General features: G+C 39.0%; 1 protein-coding gene across 1 annotated transcript in view; it reads left to right on the top strand.

Moving 5' to 3' along the window:
* The first annotated feature begins 19,533 nt into the window (after nt 1–19,533).
* Nucleotides 19,534–23,951, top strand: part of LOC124134308 (RYamide receptor-like) — a 33,884-nt gene continuing 29,466 nt past the window's right edge. Inside the window, exon 1 of the mRNA XM_046499056.2 lies at nt 19,534–21,111. Within this exon, the coding sequence (XP_046355012.1) occupies nt 20,410–21,111 (702 nt within the window). The 5' untranslated portion in view covers nt 19,534–20,409. The remainder of the gene's footprint in view (nt 21,112–23,951) is intronic.

Genomic DNA, 23,951 nt, shown 5'->3' with positions numbered 1-23,951 from the left:
CCCAAGCGTGTCAGGAGTGTCATCTCAATATAATAATGTTTTATTTATATTTGTGTCGTGTCCGTCACATATGCCTTTTCAGACGGGATGTAAGCACGGGTCCATAGACACTTTATTCACTCATGGCCATACTGCTGAGAATGACTTTAAAAACGACTCCCTCACCCAATCAGATAAATAATGCAGTTAAGCTGATGCAGGAACATCATTACGTCTTGCCATATGTGTTAACCCTCAAACACCAGCGCGATATCAATAGAAAATGAAACCTGAACCCTGCTATATCAGCTTAACAGATATTCAGCACAGGTAGATCGAATACATGTAACTTTATCTAGTTATATGAATCCGGGGTTTTAGACGAGAATATGAAAAGTATTATTCATACATGACATATATCTGTATTGGACTGCGAATTTCAAACTCAATTGTGGATGTTTCAGCTGCGTAAAATGCAAATTACCATTGCTTTCAAATATACATAATAACAATTTTGCATTTATGAGAGATGTATTGTAATGATGTCAATGTGTTCTCTGAACGAAACAAATTATTCATATCACTGTCATGCATCATGTAACTAGCGTGGTGCATCACATACTAGCGTAGTAGTCTGTTTTTTTCGATTGTTTTTTTTTTGTGAGCTAATAGATCTGTAGAATGTGCTTAGAATTTTCAGCGCAATAACTAATTATAAATAAAGTATGCTTAATGCTGATTAATATATTCGTCATGACATGAAAGTTATGTTCGTCTTTTGATGTACTACGATGGGTTCGAATCTGATACTATGGACTTCCGATTGGTTTGTCTGCTCCACATTTGCTAATCAAACCTCGTTTGTCCCGACCCTGTGAGTCCGCCTCCTCGCTTTCCAGGCGATTTCTGTTGGGAAAGAATGTATGATTAATAATATGAGCGACACAACCCTTTCCAAACATATGAAACATCAACGCCAGAGAATAATCAGTATCAATTATCTGCCGAAACAGATTCCAATTGGCATAAAAAGCAAAGTAATATTATGTTAATGAATCACTGAAAATAAGACATTTCTGCTAGAGTACATTGTACGATTCCGACAATACCATTAGCATGTGTTTATGAATCACTATCACATAGTGATGATACATATACAAGGTGTTCGCGAAACGATTACCGTTTCCTGCATCAGTGAAACCCGTCACAAACTCATGCAAAGGCAAGTCAATTCGGAAACAAAAAAGTGGTACATGTTATAATAGGGAATTGCATCGGACCTCGTTTTTGTCACTGAAGCGTCAATTTTGGTAATGTCCTTCACGCGTCTACTATAAAACCCTTTTAGAAGCTGTAAGGCCTTGAACAACTTTTGAGCAAGAGTTGTATATCTCTCTTTGAAATATTCATAGAAAGAGCATGCTCGATTGTATCTCAAAAGTTGTGAAATGTAGACACCAAAAACCTGGAGCTGCTGGAATATTGCTTGATATAAATGTAAAGTTGTCTGTTGGATAGTTGAAGCTTTCCTTCTTGTCACAGTCTTGTGGATATTTCTCTTCTCTCAGAATATGTATGCACAGCTCCACATTTGTACATATGAAAGAGATGAGGCGGTTTTACAGGTAACTAGTTCTAGCTCAGGTTGGTAAATCATTGGGAAAGAATTGGCTTTTATGACCATCATTGAACGATTTAAGATCATAAAAATATCAATATTTTAAAAATTTCTTGGCCGTGTTTGGATTTTGCCAATCCAAACAGAAATTCCAATTCACACGCATGAAGAAACAGATAAGCACGGAGAGAGGGGAGCACAATTGGTGCCCACGGAGATGCATACTTCTTGCCGAAATGTCCTATTGCCAAATGTCACATATATGTCATCTATGAGGAAGGTCAACATTTCACTTTTTGTTTCTCACATTTGCTCTCATTTTTGACAAATTGTGCTTAATATTTGAAGATAGTAATGCAATTATTATTGAATGTTAATGTCATTAATATATGTTTACCAAGTTTAGTGACATATGCCCAATGGATCAAGGAATATACATGTACCTTTTCCTTAAGAATTTCATATGTTTTCCTAAAAAATTAAAAGATCAAATGTTTTGACGCAATTAAGCTTGGTTCTTTTCTAATATTGCAAAAAATCAAGCATGTCCTTTGAGAATCAACATGGTATTTCATGTATTAAACGTGTTTCATGTTTTTCTTGTTTTAATGAAAATAACAACGAACCCAATTCTTGAGTCCGGAAAATGTTAATCCGGATTATTTCACACGGTAAAAACAACCGTTCGGTATTATGAGGATCAGATGGCTGCAATATAGGACATGGCTAATGGTATGTCAGTGTATCCCAACATAGTGATTTCCTCGTGCCATTAACCACTGCACAGTCTAAACCAAACTCCACTATTTACAGACCGTCGAGATGTTGCTGGAATATTGATGATAGTGCGTAATTATAAAGCAAGAATCACTCTCGTGTGTTGCAACGAGCCGCTGAACATTGCGAAGTCCAGTTGTTCATTCAGAAGGGAGCAGCTGTTCGACATATCAATATTTAATAATCTCTCTTCTAACATTACGACCCTTGTTGAAATGTTTTTATCAGGGGTACAACGTGCAAGGCCTCAGTAAAACAGTCTTGGAACAGTCTTATGGAACACATGTGGTGGACATTTCCAAATTGACGCATCAGTGACAATGTCTGATGCAATTCCCTATTTTGATTATTGACGTATGTTCCCGTGTTGTCTTTGTTTCAGGTGAACAGTTGACTTGCATTTGCATGTGTTTATGACGGGTGCCATCGGTGGGACAGCATATGCTCACCTTTTCATGAACACATGCTTATGCTGTTGTTGGAATTATAAAATGACTTTGAGCTAAGATATGATTCTGAAATTTCTGAACATTTTGTCGCTATTATTAATCTTAGTTTGCTATATTAGTCTTGTCGTAGTTCAGAGACATGTTAAACAGTTTTCGTTTGATTATCGATGCTACTGCCCGACACTTTCAAATGCATTATTATTGAAGAATATGAATAATTTTCTATGATAAAACAACACAATACCTACATGTATGTGGGGCCCTCGGCAGAAATGAGACCAAACAAAACAGCTTGACTTCGGGAGCGCTTTCATGTTGTATGACAAAGATCCCAAGGCTCACAATAAGCTTCAGCAACATGATGCTGTTATTTGGCGGGGCATGAACTACACTACCTGCTTTATAATTGATTTATAATATCATCCTACGAACATCCCTTGTAAGATCCAAGGAAGCGTATAATAGTTCCTTTGATAAAGAAAAGACAATCATTTTTTTATATCAAACATCCGTTCTTTTAAGCATGAACAACAAAATGGATATCGAAGATAAATCAAACAAAGTAATGCAAATCTCCTTGATGAATGAAAAGCAGGGATATGCTATCAATTATTTAACCACTTGTCTGGAATGTAGTCAAAGCTGAGAAATGTTCGAGAGAAACTGGAAACTTGATACAATTGAGTAATAATAATAGTCATTGTTGGAATAGCATAATTTCATTCTGTTGCAATAATAAAATGTTATTATAATTGCCGAAACTAAAGTTGCTTTTGTAGGTATTTAACGATTATACTTACTTGGGTTCGGGTCAAACTGTCATATTTGATATACATTTCCAAATCCACGTTTTACGTTTTCATCGGGTTTTAGTCCCGTAATCATGTGGAGCCGGTAAATTAATCAGTGACTTATCACTTATGGTTTAATCGTTTCTGTAAATAGAATAAATGGTTCTTAACCCCTATAACAGAAGAGGCGGAGGCACAGTATGTCTACAGAAGGAACACTTGTTCACGAAACACTATGGAAAAGATCATCTCCGAAAAGGGAGAGGAGTAAACGAAAATACAAAGACATCGAGTCATCCGAGTTTGATACATATGGAATGCTGCTATTAGAACCGTATTACAGATACAGATTCTTCCTGGATTGTAGAGTATATCGAGTTTGTTGAGTTTGAGTTAACGAGTCTTTGTTTTAATTTAAACGCTTACATGGTTGCAAATCACAGACACAATACTGTGAACAATTCCACGATGCATTATCTGGGTTCATGAGTTTCCGATTCCTCACTTGTTCTTTCATCGAAAAAAGATACTCAAACCAATACCGGAGAGTCAAATCTAATCTCAAACAACTTTGAAACTGTAGTAAGGATGCAGGTAAATGTGTTTATCATCATAATCATAAGCATAATAATATTCATAACACGACGGTTATGAAATTATTTCAATACGAACGTTTCAATAATAATAACAATAATAGTACTAATAATGCAAAGAGGAAGGTTATCATCCTTGACCTCCTCAGCACAGATCCCCAACACCCTTACTCACCTCCTTTACATGGATGACCTTGAACTTATTGCCAATGGAAGTTCCACACTCAAAAAACAGATTCTCCTTGTCGAGTCCTTTTCTAATGATATCGGCATGTCCTTTGGGTTCGACAAATGCAACATTCTTCATCTGAAACGTGGCAAGGTAGAAGAGGGAGGATCAGTCAGTTTACTTGGAGGAGGAGTTATTGACCATTTCGTAGAAGGTCAGGCCTACACGTACTTAGGGATGCAGATTAGGGACAAACTCCAGAATGCCAATATCAAGGAAAAACTTCGGGCTGAACGCTCGCAATAAAGTAAAAGCCACGGATACTTATGCAGTACCCGCCCTTCCATATTCTTTTTGTGTTGTTGATTGGACGCAACAAGAAATTCAGGGTATTGACACCCTCACACAAAGAATCATGTCAGACAATAGATCCACACAAAGAATCATGTCAGACAATAGATCCCACCACCCTCGCTCTTCCCTCAATCGCTTATATCTACCAATCATTATGGGAGGACGTGGCTTGATTAACGTTGGGGCTCTTCATGATAGAATTGTTTTGTGCACTTTTGCACACATTTATTTGTCTGATGATCCTCTTGTGAAGCATGTCAAGACTCATGATGAAAACAAGGCATTCCACAGTTTTCTAAAACGAGCCAAGGATGTGGGACATAATCTCAATGTCGGTGTTGAATTTGTTGATTGTTCTGTACTGCTGGACGGTACAGAAATGAGTGTCAACCAAGCGAAGTAGTGCCATATCAAGTCGGCCCAGACTCAGTTTTTAAAGAAGAGGCTATCTGAACTATCACTACATTGAGTTTATGTGCAGTGTGTTGAGAATATCAGCAATCCTGCAGAGACCTTCGCTTGGATGAAGTCGTCTAGCCTGAAAAGTGAAACAGAAGGCTTTCTGTTTCCTGCTCAGGACCAGTCACTTCCCATTCGAAACCGTCAATGTGTGATTTTGCATTGAAATATAAATATGAAATGTAGATTATGTAATGAATTTTATGAGACTGTTCAACACATTGTCAGTGGGTGCCCAGCTTTGGCACAAACACAGTATCTTAAACGACATGATGGTGTAGCTCGATCATTTTATTACCGTCTTCGCCATGCTTGTGTTTTTGACACAGAGGTCCATCCTTGGTACGACCCGGAATATGTAGAGGCGTCATGGAAAATGTTAAATACATTTTTTGGGGGGAATAGGCCCATTTACAACCTCATATGTATCCAGGCCAACAAACCTGATCTTGTCCTTTTTGATAAATCCAACGAAATCATTTATGTCATTGCAGTTTCTGTCCCCTTTGACACTAATGTGATTGACAAGATTGAGGAAAAACATGGGAAATATGCTTTCGAAATGTCACGCTTGCATCCCAAGTACCAAGTTGTTACACTCCCCATTGTTCTCGGTGCCTTAGGTTTGGTACCTCCGAATCTGTTGACATTGGGAGAGTACCCGGGTTATACCCTTCTGACAATCTGGTGAGGAGTCTTCACATTCTCCGAAAAGTTATGGGTGGGTTTGAGTAGGCAGCTCTTCCTGGGAGAAGTCCCATTCGCTGTCTGGACTCAGGGCCAAGGGCCCTGAGGTGATGATGAGCCTAACCAGCCTGACTGTGCCAGGATCACCCATACCCTCTTTACTGCAATTTTTATTTTAATCTGTAAATAATAATAATGAAAAAGTGAAACAGAAGGTTTTCTGTTTGCTGCTCAGGACCACTTCCCACTCGAAACCGCCAATGTGTGATTTTGCATCAAAATGTAAACATTAAATGTACATTATGCGATGAATTTTATGAGTCTGTCTAACACATTGTCAGTGGATGCGCACAAACACAGTATCTTAAACGACATGATGGCGTGACTCGATCCTTTTATTTCGCCTTAGTGAAGCTTTCAAAACGTTTTATGATAGACATGTGGAGGCATTTCCAAATTTGACGCTTTAATGTCAAAATGATGTCCGATGCTATTGCTTATTGTGAAATTCACCAATTGTCCTATGTATTTTCAGAAGGCCCATTGATTTGCCTTAAGTTCTCTTCAATATTTTGTCCAGACTATATATGTTTATTGAATATGGGGGTTCGGGCTTGGCGGAGAATCACTCCATAGAATTTTATTCTTTGATACATGATATTTCTTATGTGGCAGTGTAATTTATTGTTACCAATGTTGTAATTGTATTACAGTGTTTCTGTTGAGATTCAGTAGAAGTTCATAGCATTGTGTTTTGACAATAACTTGTTGTCAGGAATGTTGTACTATGTAAGCAGTGACAATATGTAGATGCTTTTGGAGTCAAGTGTAATCTTGAATGTTCTAGAACTGTGTAGAATCTTCTAGGAGGCATTTAGACTATATAAGCTGGCAAGAGCGTGACTCTCTCATCTCACATTACATCTTACATGACATCGATGTGCGAAGAATATCCGAGGTAGGCCTATTGAGGAAGCTTAACCACTGCTGCTGCTAGGTGAATATTATTACCACTGCTTCATGTAAATCACATCCATCGACAGTTAGTGTACATTAATATCTTGAACAATTTTTCATAAAGAAAAAAGATTAAACTCTTCCCGCACCACATTTTAGAAACATATTGGATAAAATATTCACTAACCATGATTAAATCACGAAAATTATTTCTGTGAGGAAGCTCCCGTCCAGATTAACGGGAATGTGTTGAATAATCATATCCTTGCTTGGAGCGTGTCCCTATATGACTACTGAACATGTGAGCAATGTCTGTCAGTTATCTGTCAGTAATAGGAGGCATAGGATAAGGTGAGATATGGGATTTAATTCATTTACTGGGTTTTCTAATTACGCTTATCTATTCAGAGATACATGATCTTATCAAATATTTAAAACTGGTTAGCATACAGTTTCTGAAGGATGATATATATATTATCATCATGTATGATTATATAGAGGTTCCAGGCACGTATGCATGTATACGCCTTGGAAGAAGCTGAACACCGTCCTTTCTTTATTGTTCTTTTAACTATCCCGAACTTCTAGTATCTTTCGGAAATATTACATTGATCTAATTTTGATAAATGTCTCCTTTACGATACCACCGATACATGCTAATAAGCGCCCCCTGAACACTGGGTTTCTCCATAAAGTCGAAAATTAAGTTATTTTATATTATGAAAAGAAGCAGAGGAAGAAATTCAAAAAGTAATAAAATAAATATTGCCATGGCACAAAACATGTCATGAGATTATCGAATTTAATTTGTGTGTTGGAATATGACCATATAGTTTTGAAAACAAGAAAATGTGCTCAGTCGGTTAATTACTATGGTAAGTAGTGATCGGTGCTTAACAATTTCCAGGAGGCCAATTCAGGAAGCTGTCTTTGCGAAGACCTATTGAATCCCAGGTCAATGGCTTCGTGTGGTGGAAGGAGAGGGTACAAATTGGGAGGTTGAACTTGAAAAAGTGCTGCGTTGTTAATTTCAACTTAACAGCTATAATTGAACCAACTTCAATTTAATATATATCCGAAGGCTGTAAGGCAACCGGTCATTGAGCCCGACATTGCTGTGTTTAAATGAAGGCTGGAACAGACGGTCCGTTTAATTTAATAACACACCGTAGCTACCAGACATCGCAGTTCAATGGTCAAACAGACAGTCATTGACCTTCAGAATTGTACTCAGGTTAGTGGCTACGTCCCTGAAATATTTACATGTATAAAATTGGAGAGATTGAAATTTCAAAGTTTCTATTGGACAACCTACTTCTTGTATAAAGACAGCTCTTGGACGCGACGTTAAACCCAATTTTACCTCACCTCACCTCACCTATAAAGACAGCAGGTGGGTCGATCTTTTAACTAGTTATGTTAAAGGTTCGTGAGATTTGGTTTAACGACCAAAAAAACATTTGAAGAGAAACATAATGATTGAAAGTGTGACACTTTATAAACATTGTACACGTAAGGGTATGGTGACATCAGTTGAATACAGTTCAATATATGTGTGAATAACGTATGCAAGATGAGTGAGTGAGTTAGATTTTAAGTCACATTTAGTAAATGCTCCAGCCTTACCGTGGCGCATTGCACCAAGCAGGGGCTCACACATGATATCCTTGGGGGAATCAAACCCGCGTGGCATGCTAATTATAATGTTTAGACCACATGTACAGGACTTTGCCACCGCTCCGTATAAGACAAGACTTTACATTGAGAATATAAATTACAAAGGTCAGCACCATACCCGTGTTCATGGGTGACACCAAAGTTTCAAACGTCTACGACCAGCATCACGTCAGGCACTCCTCTCACATCAAGCTGGCACGCCATGATATGACTTGAATACTATTCAAAGCTGTATTAAACCCAACTCACTCACTCAAGATAAATGGAGCGCAGGTATTAGGCCAAAGCGACGATACTTTTCTGGTGGGTTTACGCCGAGTTCAAGGTTTGTTTTAAAGTACAATCGAGCATGGTCTTTCTAGAATTAAACGTCATTGGTCATATGTCAGCGTTGTCATTGTGGTTATGCATAGCCGACACAGTATGTTCTAGAGCATGCTCTGCAGATTCATAGCGCGTCCATCGACTCTTGCTTAAAGTTGTCAGGGTTACAACATTCAGTGCCTCAGTAAGGCCTTCATTAGGTTTTGTGGTAGACATGTAAGGTTAATTTCGAAAGTAGACGCATTAGTGACACAGTTGATCTGTTTGCACTCGAATCGTTATGTTCTCGTATTTTTACAGATGAACAATTGACTTGCCTTTGCGTGTGTTTGTGACGGTGGCTCAGTGGGGCAGGATGCGCTCTCTTTCTTAGCGAGGACCTGGTGTCATCCCACTATTTGATAGTTGTTCATAAACACATGCTTATGATAATTATGATATTGTCTGGTACAGACTCGATTATGTTCAGCTCGAATATTGCTGAGAGCAACAAACAAACAAAAACATTAAGTAGGGTTTTCTTATGATTTCTGAATTTTTTTGTCGCTTATCTGTAAGTAAAATGCACCTTAATGATACATCGATCTAGTTGATTTCGGGTTCGTCAGATTTCAGAGTACCTCACAAAGACGTTAAAGATTTCGTTAGCCCGTTATTCTGTTGGTAATTATACACATCAAGAAATGGAGGTCAACAAATGAAAATTCTATCCCGAGTTTCTTATTTCCAATATCAACCACCTCATCCTAAACTTCTACAATGTAGATTATACCTAAATTGTTTCTTCTCCGGAGATCACCAGAGGTTCCCATCTACCTATATCACCTAGCACTAGTACTCTATATATCATAGAGTCTTCCAATTGTGTTAGCTAAGAGCACTGTAAAACACCTTTAATCCGAACCGCCTTCAGTCCGGAAACTGCGCTCACTGGACTATTGCTGTTGAGAACGCACGACATAGGTGACTTTTGCATTAACTTAAAGGAATATGCCAACGTCCTTTATAATGTCTTGCCACAATTCTGTGTGCAGAGTTGCGTTCTTTAATTTGGATTGCCTGAAACCTATCATCATGGGTTCGAATCCCGGTTATGTTTTAGGTTTGTCAGCACCATAACCGTTCTCGTGGGTTTCACATGTTTCTGTTATAGTTGGAATTTTAGGGTGGACCCAGCTTTTAGCTTTCTTATGATTTTGAAAGGATCGCTCTTCTTCCACGATCGTATTTACGGCTAAGACTTGCATTACTCATTCCCAGTAGGGCTCGGACGGTAACAGTGTCTGACACGTCTGAGCGTATCTCGGCATGGAACGTTACTCATGACACTAAACCATATCCGATTATATACGGGCCTCACGGGCCTACGTGATGGACTGTAATAGTGCAGACTGCAGGGCGTCTATAACTATTATCGTGCAGGCTCGCCTCTTCATTCACTCGCTAACCATACAACAATATGTGGCATGTCAGGTATACCATGTATAACATGTATAACATGTTCCCACCACAACCACCACCCGCCAACCCCACTCTACCCTACCAACATCACATTTCATCCCTCACTCATATTCCCCACCCTCACCGGAGTTAGAAGTGGTACCCAGCAACCAATAGTCGTCGTAAGAGGCGTACACGGGGATAGGATGGTCTGGCTCAGTGACTTGGTTGATCACGTGTCATCGTATCCCGACGGTGTGGATTGTATACAAAATATCAATCAATGGATTGCCTGGTCCAAACTCGAGTGTTTACAGACCACCGCCATAAACCTAGAATATTGCTGAGTGCGACATTAAATAACAAATAAACAAGCAGTCAGCAGAAGATTCTTAACATGTTGCCAATAAGCCGTAAGGTATCACTGTTAGACGATACAATGGCTAATTGGCTAAATTTCAATTCCGTTGGTGGCTATCATGAGATCTAAACATAGATGTAGCTTTCTTAACAATCCATTTACCATTAATCGTAAGTGCAGATAGGAAATGAACCTTGCATTCATCTCCCTAATACTGCTTCCTTTGCATTGTGAGTGGTAGTGGGATGGCGTGACGCTGTCAAATAGGGCCTCTTTTATCCTATTGACCACTATGGCTGACCAGCTGGACAGGTCAGTGCCAGCTGCGGAATTCAGAGATGTGGTTTGGGGGATGAAGGCACACAAGAGAGGCTTAGTCCATGAGTAGCACTCCTTATCCCGGATTAAATCGTCACTCAGATGATACCTTAGGGTTCTCTTGGTTCGCAGAGATCAAATATGATAAGTGTTTTTCATTTAGATCCGTATATATGTTTATGCTTCTTTAAACCTAATTATCATCACGAAAGTCGTGTTCCAAAGAAAATGACACTCTCTTATAACCATTAGTTCGAAGTTCAAAGAATCATTATCTGTTTTGTCTCAGTTAACACATACAGACAGTGATTCATTAGAACAAAGAAATGTACACCGGACAATTTGTACAGCATTTTGATTTAAGGTACATACATATGTTATTGTTGATTTGACATTTGTTCATTTCAGTTTAACTGAATTTGATACTTAATGTTGATAAGATGAATCAGATTAATGTGAAACTATGAAACCCGCTGACAGATCAAACATCATAAATGGGCGAATATGGGATTCGAACTCAAGGGACGCAACTCTGCAAACGTTACGTCATTTGTTCTATGCAAAAACAATTGTGCTTTGGAGCCCAACTATTGCAGGGGCATTTAACCCTTTCGATTTCCTTTTTGTTGGTTTAATATTTATTGTAACTTCTAGATTGGTTTGAAACACAGTGCTAAGTGTTGTAATGTGTTTTGTAACAGCAACTTACGCTTCTTTTACAATGTAGTACCGCGATACGCAAATGTTTATTTGTTAGTTTATGTAAACTGGGAGCGAACAAGCTACTGCTTAATATCAGAACGACACAATGATATATCAAATGGTTTCGCTGCGAAAAATGACTTTCTGTAATGTCGAAGATCGGATTTCTCTTTCAACGTCAAAAGACGCCGAGACGTATACATCCGTATACAAAAAGGGGCATAACTCTGCTACGCTTAGAACCAGGTGACTATAACTCCTGGGGAGAATTTGCCGAATTTCCGTTTTATTTTCTGTGATCATTTCATATATTTTATGTCTATTTGGTCTTTTATATTCAATGGAAAAATCGATGGAGACAGATTGTTTTCTGGCGTTGACGTTTTACATTTATTCGCGAGTAACCAAATTGTTCGAACAGAAATATCGACATTAAAACCATTTATCATTATAACTTATACACAATCATCATATTGTACTACAAGAAAAAACGCAGTAATAGCGAAGTGGACGTACAAATGTAGCACACAAACACAGTTACATTCTTCACATATGTTCCAATATGAGAAATGGAACCATTCATTGTGTCATAGATGTATTATTTATCTCGCTTTGAAAGTGATTGATGTAAACGAAAATAATCGGACAGAGGTTTGTTGGATGATAAATGCATTGTAGTAGTTGTTTGAAGATGAAGATGCAAAAAAACGTCTGTTTGGCGTACAAACTTTTCAAATGCAGATTAATGCTGAGCACTTACGAGTGTAATGGCTATTTATTTAAACCATTGATAAGCGGTGTTCAGGAGGATGAAACGTGTTGACATTTAATTACTGCATACTCACGAATCAATATTGACATGAAATTAAGTCTACTGGTTCATGCAATTACTTACTTTAATGATTCGTGGTATGTAACATTTAATAATTACTTTCAAACGTAGTATTATTCTCCCTTTTTAGTTCAGTTAGTTTTTGCAGGAAGACATCGAGCGATACCCCATGACTGGAAGATCTAAATATGTCTCAGATGAATTCTCTTTTCGCACAAGACATAATGTAAGCCTCGTTTTGGCATAAAACATAGCTTGGAATGAGTACTCGATGGCAAACTTTAATTGTAAATTACCACTGAATTGGTTTACATATTTTGAGGACAATCCATCCACTGGGAATGCATCTAGGTTTGTAAGCACCATACCCGTGCTTGTGGGTTTCACCGAAGTGGTAAACGCCAAAGGCCTGCATCACTTCGGGCTTTCCTTCCATATTAAGCTGACACGCCGTGACATAACTGGAATACTGTTAAAAGCGGCGTTCAAACCCCACTCACTCACTCACAAACCAGAAGGATGCATGTTATTACATAAAGGACATTGCGTTAAGGTGAACAAAGTTCAAGTCAAGGATTATATAATCGGTCTGGAAAGCTGATCGACCTGAACGTGCCCAAAACATTACAGAACATGAGGACAGCATGGCTGTGCCTCCAGTCCCACATTCGTTAAAAGAGCGTATAATACCTTCAGACAGGAGACTGCTATCCCAATTGATCTTATCTAAATCTTGCAACAGCTTGCATGTATTCAATTGACTCATTTAGAACAAGGCCATGTGGAGGTGAATTATCTTAACGTTCGGATGTTTGTGTGACTCCTAGTTCAACGACAATTACACACAACCAGCCATCATTTATCACCCGATGTAGAATTAAATGCGTTTAATATCTCCGAATTAAGACAAATGGGTCTCTTTTGTGTAGATTGCAAGGCACAGCGGATCTCTTCAATGTTCATCTTCTCCCTAGTCATATCTCATATCACTATTATTTGGCATCAGGAACTATCGTTTATACGATATTACTACATGTGAATAAAAGCAAGAGACGTATGACGCTCTTTGAAAATGATCTTTATTGATAGAGCATGTTCTGATATCTATATTTATCATCCAATACTGGCTCCTACAGGAGATATCGCTTGGATGAGATCAAGCGATATCTACACTGTAGATATCGATGCAATGAAATTACATCACAATGCTTTGCAGACCATTGTGACGTCACTGGTTTCTATGACGTCACAATCAAATGACATCACTAATGGCTCTGCTACTGAAGCTGTTAGCAGTACTTTTTACACTGAAGACACTACTAATTACTGTCTACAAATTGAAAAAGTTGAAAGAATGATGTTGGATGATAAATAAAATCTCACCCTCGTGTCTTTTGATATCAAATATATCAACACTCGTTGATAAAAGTGGCAAAAATCCTCGGCAAGCCTCGGAATTTTTCCACTTTTATCAACTCGTGTTGATATATTTGATATCAAAGTTGATACAAGTGGCAAAACTCCTCGGCAAGCCTCGGAATTTTTCCACTTTTATCAACTCGTGTTGATATATTTGATATCAAAAGACACTTGGGTGAGATTCTCTATATAACACTACTGACAGCACATATGACTGATTACGATTTTAATTGCTGAAAGTCTTTCTTGAACATCTTCATCATATTTGTATATATTACCTGTGACATTTTCATATTCTTGTATCGTCATCATTGGTGGCATCTGGAATAATTCAGTAATCTGAATCGGGTAATTTGTGAAACAAGTATTGAAACAACCTGTAAGAAAAAAATTCAATTATTATATTGTCTCTTTGACTCAAGCAAATGCTAACACTTTAGACTATTTATTACAGGATTTGCAACCTTTGATTAGAGACAAATCAAACACGCCCGGATTCAAAATATGGCAAATAATTTGTTAAATATTCCAATTAGATTATTTTTTAATCATTTCAAAATAAATTCATTTCTGAAAGTAACTCATATTTCTTAAAGATCAAATGATGATCAATGCAATTTCATTTTAAAAAAAGATCAAACATAACGATTTGAGATTCAGTAAAACTGAATCAAAGCGTTGCAGCTTTATCCCGTGGAGCATGCATTTGTCATGGAAGATTAAGACATACTACAAAACGGTGACATTCTCCATATGAACTGTATAAATTAAAGGTAACTGAGACATCACTTGAAAGACATTATAGACATGAAAAAGACATAATTGATGCCGTTTTAATGCGTATAAGATATAAAAGCACCTGACATTTTCTTTCCCTTGGCAATTGCTGCGGAATTACCAGACATTTCACCATAACTTGTGTAAAAAACACAATGTTCGGTAAACAGTGGAATTCCTTTCTTTTGAATGTGTTTAAATTTAAATTTAAACATTAAATATGTTCTTTAAGTCTATTTCACTGCAGGTCCATTTTCAGTCCGTCTAAACACCATTACACTTTGAATTAGCATATGATCGAGGTACATTTTAATTAAAATAATCCGTTACTTTAAAACATCACACTGTACTGCTTAGTTCAAGTGTCCCTTGAGAGAATACCATGTTTTATATATAAATCAATATTAAGCATTATGTTACATCAAATTTCAAAACAAACACAGCATGTATGTAAGCACATATCATTACGAACTTACAATGTAAATACCTATAACATTTCCTTATTGTTTTCTAAAACTGAATATTAGCAATGTCCATACTCGCATCCCAAACTAAATGGCGACACACTGAAAACATGAACTGCATACATGCACAGTACATCGAACATCATAATACTGATAAACACGATTCCAACAAAACATGTGAGCAGATTATTCTGTGACAGTACACATTTTATATATTCGTGCAAATGCTCCCCTCGGAAACATGCTTTGATTCTAGCTTGTCAAGAAAAGAAAATGCCAGGCAAACGAAAGTATACACTTGAAAATTCTGCCCACAATGTGTACTGTGACATTGTGACAAGTGTGGTCCTTCAGACATCATGTGAGGTACTCGTTAATATGAAGCATGCAGTTTTGCCTATGACATCAAGGTTCTACTACACTAAATCAGAACTGGTTGTGACAGTGCGATTTTCGCCTTCAGTGCAGATCAAGAGACATCTGCAGGCTGTGATTGGATGATATTGTGTAAGATTTTTATGTCTTTTAAATGTACATCCATCCAGTAATTAAAACTGCCCATATTTTTCAATATTTGGTGCTGACTTTTTTAACAAGATGACTTGTGCTTTATGTGAGCACAGATATTTTCAAGTAGGCGACATTTGGTGCGGAACTGGGGTTGGTGTGTTCAGCTTCCTGTCCTCGGAAAAGGAGCTGGCTGACCTGGCCAAAATTTGTGTTTTTATTGCAGCTCTAAGGCCAGACTGTGCATATATGTTAATGTAATGGCTTTTGAATGCCTAGTTATTTTTTTAAAAGATATAACGTTACTATAGAAGTCTACGGGAAAACATTTGGTTGTGTGTAACCTCAAATACCTCAACGTTGATGTTTCTATTTTGTTTAATGGTGAGCTTCAATCAAACATGGGTGTATAGTTTATGATGCCCTTCAGTTTCGTTCAACTGACATGTTGGTGCAGTGCACTATACGGAACGAGGCATCCATTTGTGTCTTACTTTAAACATATCCATAATGAATTTTAACTTATTCAATTAACTGACTATCCCATCCATGAGATATTAAAAAATGTCATGGATATTCAAATCCTATTTACACGTATGGTGCATGACTAATGTTGGTTTATTCACGACAAAGAAAGTATTGCGGCAGATGGTGACATGTGTCAAACAGTTGGTAATACTTGTCCCGTGCGTTTCCTTTGCTTCTGCTATTTTCAATGTTATTCATTTTCACTGGCTGGATAGATATTTATAATTAGACATTTATTGGTGCACGTAACACACACGGCCAAGGATAATAGATTTTGTGGGGAGTTTCGCAAAGTATAATTAATCAAAGCGATAAAACCCTTTCCATAATTATTCATAAGAAATCGATTGTAAGATTCCGACTATATCATGAGCATGTGTTTATGGATCACTACCAAATACTGATGATATCACGTATTCGTGAAAGGTTGAGCGTATTCTGCTCAGCCTGCGGCACCGTCACAAACACATACAAAGGCAAATCAATTGCTCTTTAGCAAAAGTTGCCATTACACTTTGTACCTATATATGAAATTGACCGCGGGTGTTCAGCGAGAGGGGCTTTAACCCCAAGGTTATCTCGTCATCATTCATGTCATGGCTTACCACTAATATGAATTCAATTTGTATCATTTGGTTGCGTTAGGTTGTATCTGTTCTTTTATCAAGTAAACGTTTTTTGTTGTTTTTTTATATTTATAATCTGTATATTTTCTGGAGCATTCAAACGGTTTTGCATAACAATATGTTCAAAGCAATAAGGCAAGTTCAAGTTTAGGCACTTCAGGAAAAGTCAATAAGTATGGGTTTAATCCGCTTTCAGCAACATTCTAGAAATATCAAGCAAACACAACACAGGGGCTTCCCCATGTTGGAAATCAAACCCGATCATTCTGCGTGACGAGTGAACGCTTTAACTATTAGGCTACCCCATGTTTGAGGAAGAGTTAACAACACATGTAAGACATATTCTACATCACGATATTGTAGGGGAGGGGGTTTGATTTTAATTCGTTTTGAACAGCATTATATGGAATCCAAAAAGGAACATTGTCACGTTGTCGCCCTTACGAAATCCAACAAAAGGTGTCAACATGAACAACAACGTGATACTTTTACTAATTGTGACTCACACCCACTATCATATATATGTTGGACAAGTTAACGATTTTGCTGAGTCTCACGAGCACGAGTATGGACCAAGATTCATACTCAAGGCAAATACGCGATTCGAATCCAAGATCAGCGGATCCTGATTACTAAAAGGGCGTAACAATGCCAACGATTTGCAATGCGCTAGACAACTGGGCTGTATTTACGTATACGTGTACGTATACGTGACCACGCATATTGATTCAGACCGTCTCTGTGGTCAAGTGGACAGCGTCAGAGCGGAAGGTGTAGCATGACACACACACACACACACACACACACACACACACACACACACACGTCGCTATGTGAGGGCAATATTATTTAATCCCCATTTTACCTCACCTCAGCTCACATATTGATTCATGGTTTACGGATACAGACAAGGAATCTTAAAGTTTCCTCACAATAAGTATCCTAACTTTTTGTATTTATTTTAATTCGTTTTTTGTTGACTCGACAAATATTGTGTAATCATATCATTCCCCGTCTAGGCTCTAACATGTTGACAGTAAATTCTGTCATAACCGACACGTGTAGAAACGAGGAGAAGACCCTTCCAACTTGCTTTGTTATCGTATATTCCCACAGCTCCCGCCTGTCAGTCCAGTTCAGAAGTCAATATCTTCAGACGTTACTTATTGAATTTTTCATCCTGCCTTCTGACAGCTTCAAGCTTCCTTCCGAAAACGACATGAAACAAATGTGGCATAGCTTAATTCTCAGAGTGGGTGCTTCAGATGAATAATTGAAACTATGTTTACCAATAATATTGGTTACACGGATGTATAGCACCATATTAGGAACGTTACTTTTTTGTAATTGTTTCATGATCATGCACATGTTTGTTTGTTTGTTGTTTAACGCCGCACTCAAAAATATTCTAGCTATATGACGGTTTATGCACATGTTAGCACATTGGTCCAGTTGTCCTAGGCGCTTTGCAGAGTTGCTTGCCTTTTGCGTGCCAGAACACTATGGTCGTGGGTTCGATTCCCAAATTCGCCCAGATAATGATTCTTGGTTTGGCAGCACCATACTCGAGCTTTTTGATTCAGAAAGGGTACGTTATACACGTCCCAGCCCTGCTTCTTTTTGGGCTTGCCTTACAAAATCAACTGCATCTGGCACGCTGTAATACATCTGAAATGTGGTTCAAAACGACGTTTAACCCAACTCTCACTCACTCTCACGACGGATGGTAGTGGTTTGACAGGACAATGGCATGCTCACCTGTCTCACTCACACTCACGACGGATGGTAGTGGTTTGACAGGACAATGGCATGCTCACCTGTTTCACTCACACTCACGACGGATGGTAGTGGTTTAACAGGACAACGGCATGCTCACCTGTTTCACGAACACTTGATGTCATCACATGGTTGATGGTTCTTGATTGTTCGTCAGTTACATTTCGGTTTGACTCAACCTTTCTTGTGAGAGATACGAATATTAACATCACCTGGGCTTTGTAATTTCTAGGGAACCAAAGATAGTTTGTGACTTATATTATCTCGTTATAACGATTATAACTATTTCACATTAAAGGAGTGAGTGTGGTTTTACGCCGCTTTTAGCAATATTGCAGCAATATCACGGCGGGGGACACCAGAAATGGGCTTCACACATTGTACCCATGTCGGGAATCGAACCCGGATCGTCGGCGTGACGAGCGAACGCTTTAACCACTAGGCTACCCGACCGCCCCACATTAAAGGAACATTGACATGTGATGAAGTAAGAACCGACTCCTATAAAACTATAAGTGTGTTATCAAATAGCAAGATGTAACGACTCAAAGCTGCAATTACGATTAAATATGGTTCGCAATACCCACGCACTGTTCTTAGAATGATTATCATATTAATCAAACATTATGTCTAACATACACTAAGTGTCTTTTATACGGGATACACACGTGGAACGCGTTTGCGGAATACACGTTACGTATCTAGCATTGACACCTTCTCAATTCGGAATATTGATGCAGATGCTCTGCAGAGCAGACAAATAAATGAACAGTAGTGTTACTACAGTAAACAGATGCTGATACATACCACAGCGAATAGGCGACGTCCCTGCGTGTGCAAGGATAAACAGTGGTCCTGATATTCCAATCGATCGCACCATCCCACTAGTATGGTAAGATGCAATTGACGAACCAATTGGTTGGCGATGCCAAACTCAGCAGATGGAATCTTTAAATGGATAATTCCAGCAAGGGTCCCATGTGAGTGGATATAATTGGCATCAGAGCCTAATCTTAACTTGCCTTTGGACTGTTTTTTCAACTGCATGTCTCAGTAAGTCTCAGATTGGATAAATCTGCTTTATTCGCATACGATAAGCTTCGAAAGTAAACTGGTTATGTGGTTTAATTCAAATCTGAAACGAAGAACGACAGAACAGTTCCCCTGTCAGCAGATTTGATCGTTGTGTTCAAGGCAGAGGGCGCTTACTCGGAGAGCCCCTCCTATCAACGAAGCTGCATCCCGAACCCGCAGGTTTAACGGTGATGTAGCGTGGCGTTTTCATCCGAGCTTGCATTGATGGACAGGTAGTCTGCAGTACAGAGCAGACAGGACGTTTACAACGCTTATTTTCGTATAAAGTTGACTCAACGTTCGAGCTGGGCTGGGCATTATGTAGAAGTGTTGACATAAAGTATAGTCGACACACTGTGGTTGTATTATAGCGTTGTGGATTGGGATGTTGTGTCGGTAAATTGAATTTGGGTCCAACAGAAGAAGCGTCTTTGCACGGTGACGTTGATTGACAGGCTTGGTGGGAACGTCATCGGCCGTTGTCGTGTATATATCGTCTCTAATCAACGCTTGTCACACAAGCAGGAGGAATTAGCATCGTTACACGCGGCAGGCGCTACGACAAATCGGAGATAAGAACGTGACTCTTTGGGAGTTGGGTCTGTGCGTGTCCTGGCCAGGAGGCACTTACAGGCTTTGTCATGAGGACACACTTAAAGATTGAAGATGAGCTGAAAGGGCGATTTTCATAGTTGGAGATTAGATTTTGTTGGCACGACGGGAACGTCAACATCGACGTCCGAACGTCAAAATGGAAGTGAGCACGAGAGGCTTTCCCAACGTCACTCAACCACCCCCCGAGTCTCTGAACCCGGGGGTGCAGGTATTTTTGGTGTTGTTATATTCAGCTGTGTCAATTGTCTCCGTCATCGGTAACGGCATGGTGTGCTACATTGTCGTTACCACACGTCGTATGCGAACTGTGACCAACTTTTTCATCGCAAGTCTGGCCGTAAGTGACATCCTCATGGCAACCCTGTGTGTCCCGTTCACCTTTGTTGCTAACATTCTTCTTGATTACTGGCCGTTTGGGGTAGCGTTGTGCCCCCTTGTTACATATCTTCAAGCGGTTGTGGTGTTCCTCAACGCGTATATCCTCCTAGCCATTAGTTTAGAACGATACATTGCCATCATGTTCCCTTTCAAACCAAGACTGCCTAAACGAAAGTCGTTGTGGGTGATTGCCGTTTGCTGGGCATTATCGTTGCTGACGCCGCTCCCCACTGCTATAACGTCACTGACGGTGACGGACGATATCGACAACGTAACATTGTGCCTGGAAGTTTGGCCAGTGCCCAATCAAAAGTTTGCCTACAGTGTGGTCATCATGGTGCTTCAGTACTTCATCCCTCTCGGTGTGCTCATCTTCACCTATGGTCGCATCGTACACGTCGTATGGCTAAAAGACGTACCCCCAGGAGAAAGCGAGGACACTACGGATCCCAAGAAGAAGGTGAGCTATATTTATGTCGACCTGTAGGTATTTGAAATAGTCATTCGTGCTCTATGTTTTAGGAAGGGACTAAAATCAGAATTGAATGGTTTAATGTCCGTTGCGTCATTTAATTCTTAAATCTCAACCTTGGATATATCGAATTCGGCTGAAGTATAATAGAAACCCATTTATGAACCCAATTAGAACTCCGGTTACAACGAACTGCAAGAACCACTAGGGTTAGTTATATGCGGGTTTGTATATTTCATATAATTAGTGAGAAAAACGAAAAACTATGTCCTGTTGGAAGTGGGTGTTCATTCTATCAACCACTGGTTTGGTTGCTCCAAGGCCGATAACAAAGTAAAATATCACACTGTTGTGTTATAGTTGTGGTATTGCTGACACAGCGTAACACATTCACTTGTATATTATCTTTTAAGTAGGAAAAATGAAAGAAAAAGAAAACACATTCCGGATTCTTTGAACTCGATAATGCGTGTGAATCTAATCGTCAAGGCTCTAAAAACAGACCTTCGTAATCGGTTCATGAGGCGCAATGTCAGTTACAAGATGGATTATGGAACTAAACGTGACTGTGCCACAATTAGAAGATATTTAACTTCAAAGGCTACAAAACTACATCGTGCAACATGAAAATTGCGACCGGGTTCTTTGTGTAAACTGTTAAATGTAACATTTCCCGATCAATATCAGAACCTTTGTCCTACACGACATGTATGAATGTTTTATGAAGCCAGCATGTCCTCAGACATAAAATTCTGATTGCAGTACCAGCCTGTCCAGTTGCCAGGAACACTACTCCGTTGTCGATACCATCTAATGCTTAATCGCTCACTGCAGTAGCAGATTATTTAGCTTCATCATAGAATTACCACGATTATGATACTTGACCTGTTAGCATCATGTCCGGGCTCAGGATTTCACCTGAGTGGTAAATATCTACGACCTTATTTCTAGGTCTCGTCATCAGCTTTTTTCTCCACATTAATCTCCTACGCGGTGATGTTCATGAAACCATCATCATATCCACTTCCTCATCATCATTACCATCATCATTTTGATCATCAACGTCGTCGTCAAAGTCGTCGTTGTCGTCATACTACTACTACTACTATTCCAAATGATGATGATGATGATGATGATGATGATGATGATGATAATAACATTTATGAAAATAATACACTTATGCGCCACTCAGTGACAAGACATACTATCGCCCGGCCCAACAGATCAATGTGTATAAATATGGAGTCATCATGAGATGCAAAAGGGGAAGGGAGAATAACACTTAACAGTAATGCCGAAGTTACAAATGAAGATGCTTCGCTATGTCTGGATGAAATACCAAGCACCTCTGTGGAATAGATTGTGACGCAACTTCTTCAAAACACACAGAAAAGAACCTCCACTTATGTCGAACATTCTTGCATTCCTGAATCAATCTTAGCAGTGAATGAGTGTGTAAGGTTTTATACCTTACCTTGGGTAAACAGTATCACGGTGTGTGTGTGTGTGTGTGGGGGGGGGGGGGGGGGGGGGGGGATGGGGAGAGACACCAGAAATGGTCTTCGTTCATTGCATTAATGTTGGAACTTGTACCCGGGCCTTTAACCACTAAGCACGCTGAAGAAGTGATGCGAAAGTGTCAGTGATTTATGTACATTTTCGTAGTTTTCTTCTCCTTACAATAAGTAAGAACCTGCATGTTAAACCATATACATGTACCGCTGATGGTTAGCATTTAGTGAGTAAGAGTTTATGGTTACGCCGGCAAAATTGGAACCATTTGTGACCGTTAAATGAGAGATTTGTGAACGCTTATTCAATATTACTTATATAAAATGTTACCATCTTCATCAAACCGCAAGGTATTTATTGAATATTCAAACTCGCTTCAATGACATTAATAGAAAGGTAATAGCTAAAAAAAGCGATACCAGACAGATGTATACACACTATTAACATCATAATGACATACACAAGAGGTTTCATACTGATCGCAAAGTTGGCACGGGTGAAAAGAGTGGGAGCTGTTAAAAAACGCGCGCGACTCGCTCGCGGCGAATAACGCGTTCGTTAAAGGAGGCAAAGGAGTCGTTGCTTCACCGAAAAAAGATGCTCTAGCGATTTTGAGCTATCTGACTGTATAGGTCATGAACATTTATATCCCCATGGCTACATCCGTCGAGCGTGATGGCACTTACATGTCTTGGCTAACCAAAGCAAAATACAGGACTTTCTTTCTAGTAATTTGTGGATGAATACATTTTAAAAGCATAGCAAGTAACTAAGCCAATTTGTCAGTTGTGGCCTTCGGCCGTTTTGTGTACAATGTAAGAAAGCATCTTCCAAAATCAAGTACTTCAGAATGGTTGGGGGCAATCTTCAGGCGCTCGGGAAGGAGTTTGGAACTCTACAAGTGTTACGATGAGTTGTAAAACAGTGTACCCGTACCGTGAGTCAATGATAATCATCCTCAACAGATGTTTTAGCCGAAAGGAATGTACGAACACGCAATAACACTCAGCAAATAAAAGGTCTATGTGGGTTATGACGTCGAATGTGTCCCGGGCAAGTCAAATGTTAACCATAAGAAAAAATAAAACACAAATGTAATGTAACTTTAACCATATTGTTGCATTCGAAACTGAACGGTGGTAATAATTATATTAAATACGTGGCTTAAAAGATCAATCCTCTCACCAAAATGACAGAAACGGGTCACCTGGCGTTCTTTTAATGGGTATTGGGAGGGAAACCTAAAACGTTACCCCCAAACCCTTTCAAAATGCTATACATCTCCTGTGGGGAATGGCATTAACCATGCGTTACAT

Source organism: Haliotis rufescens, unplaced genomic scaffold, assembly GCF_023055435.1.
Source record: "Haliotis rufescens isolate VD_foot unplaced genomic scaffold, xgHalRufe1.0.p SCAF_11, whole genome shotgun sequence".
Classification (NCBI taxonomy): Eukaryota; Metazoa; Mollusca; class Gastropoda; order Lepetellida; family Haliotidae; genus Haliotis; species Haliotis rufescens.
The sequence above is the reverse complement of the archived record's forward strand: the minus strand, read 5'-3'. Positions and strand labels throughout refer to the sequence as shown.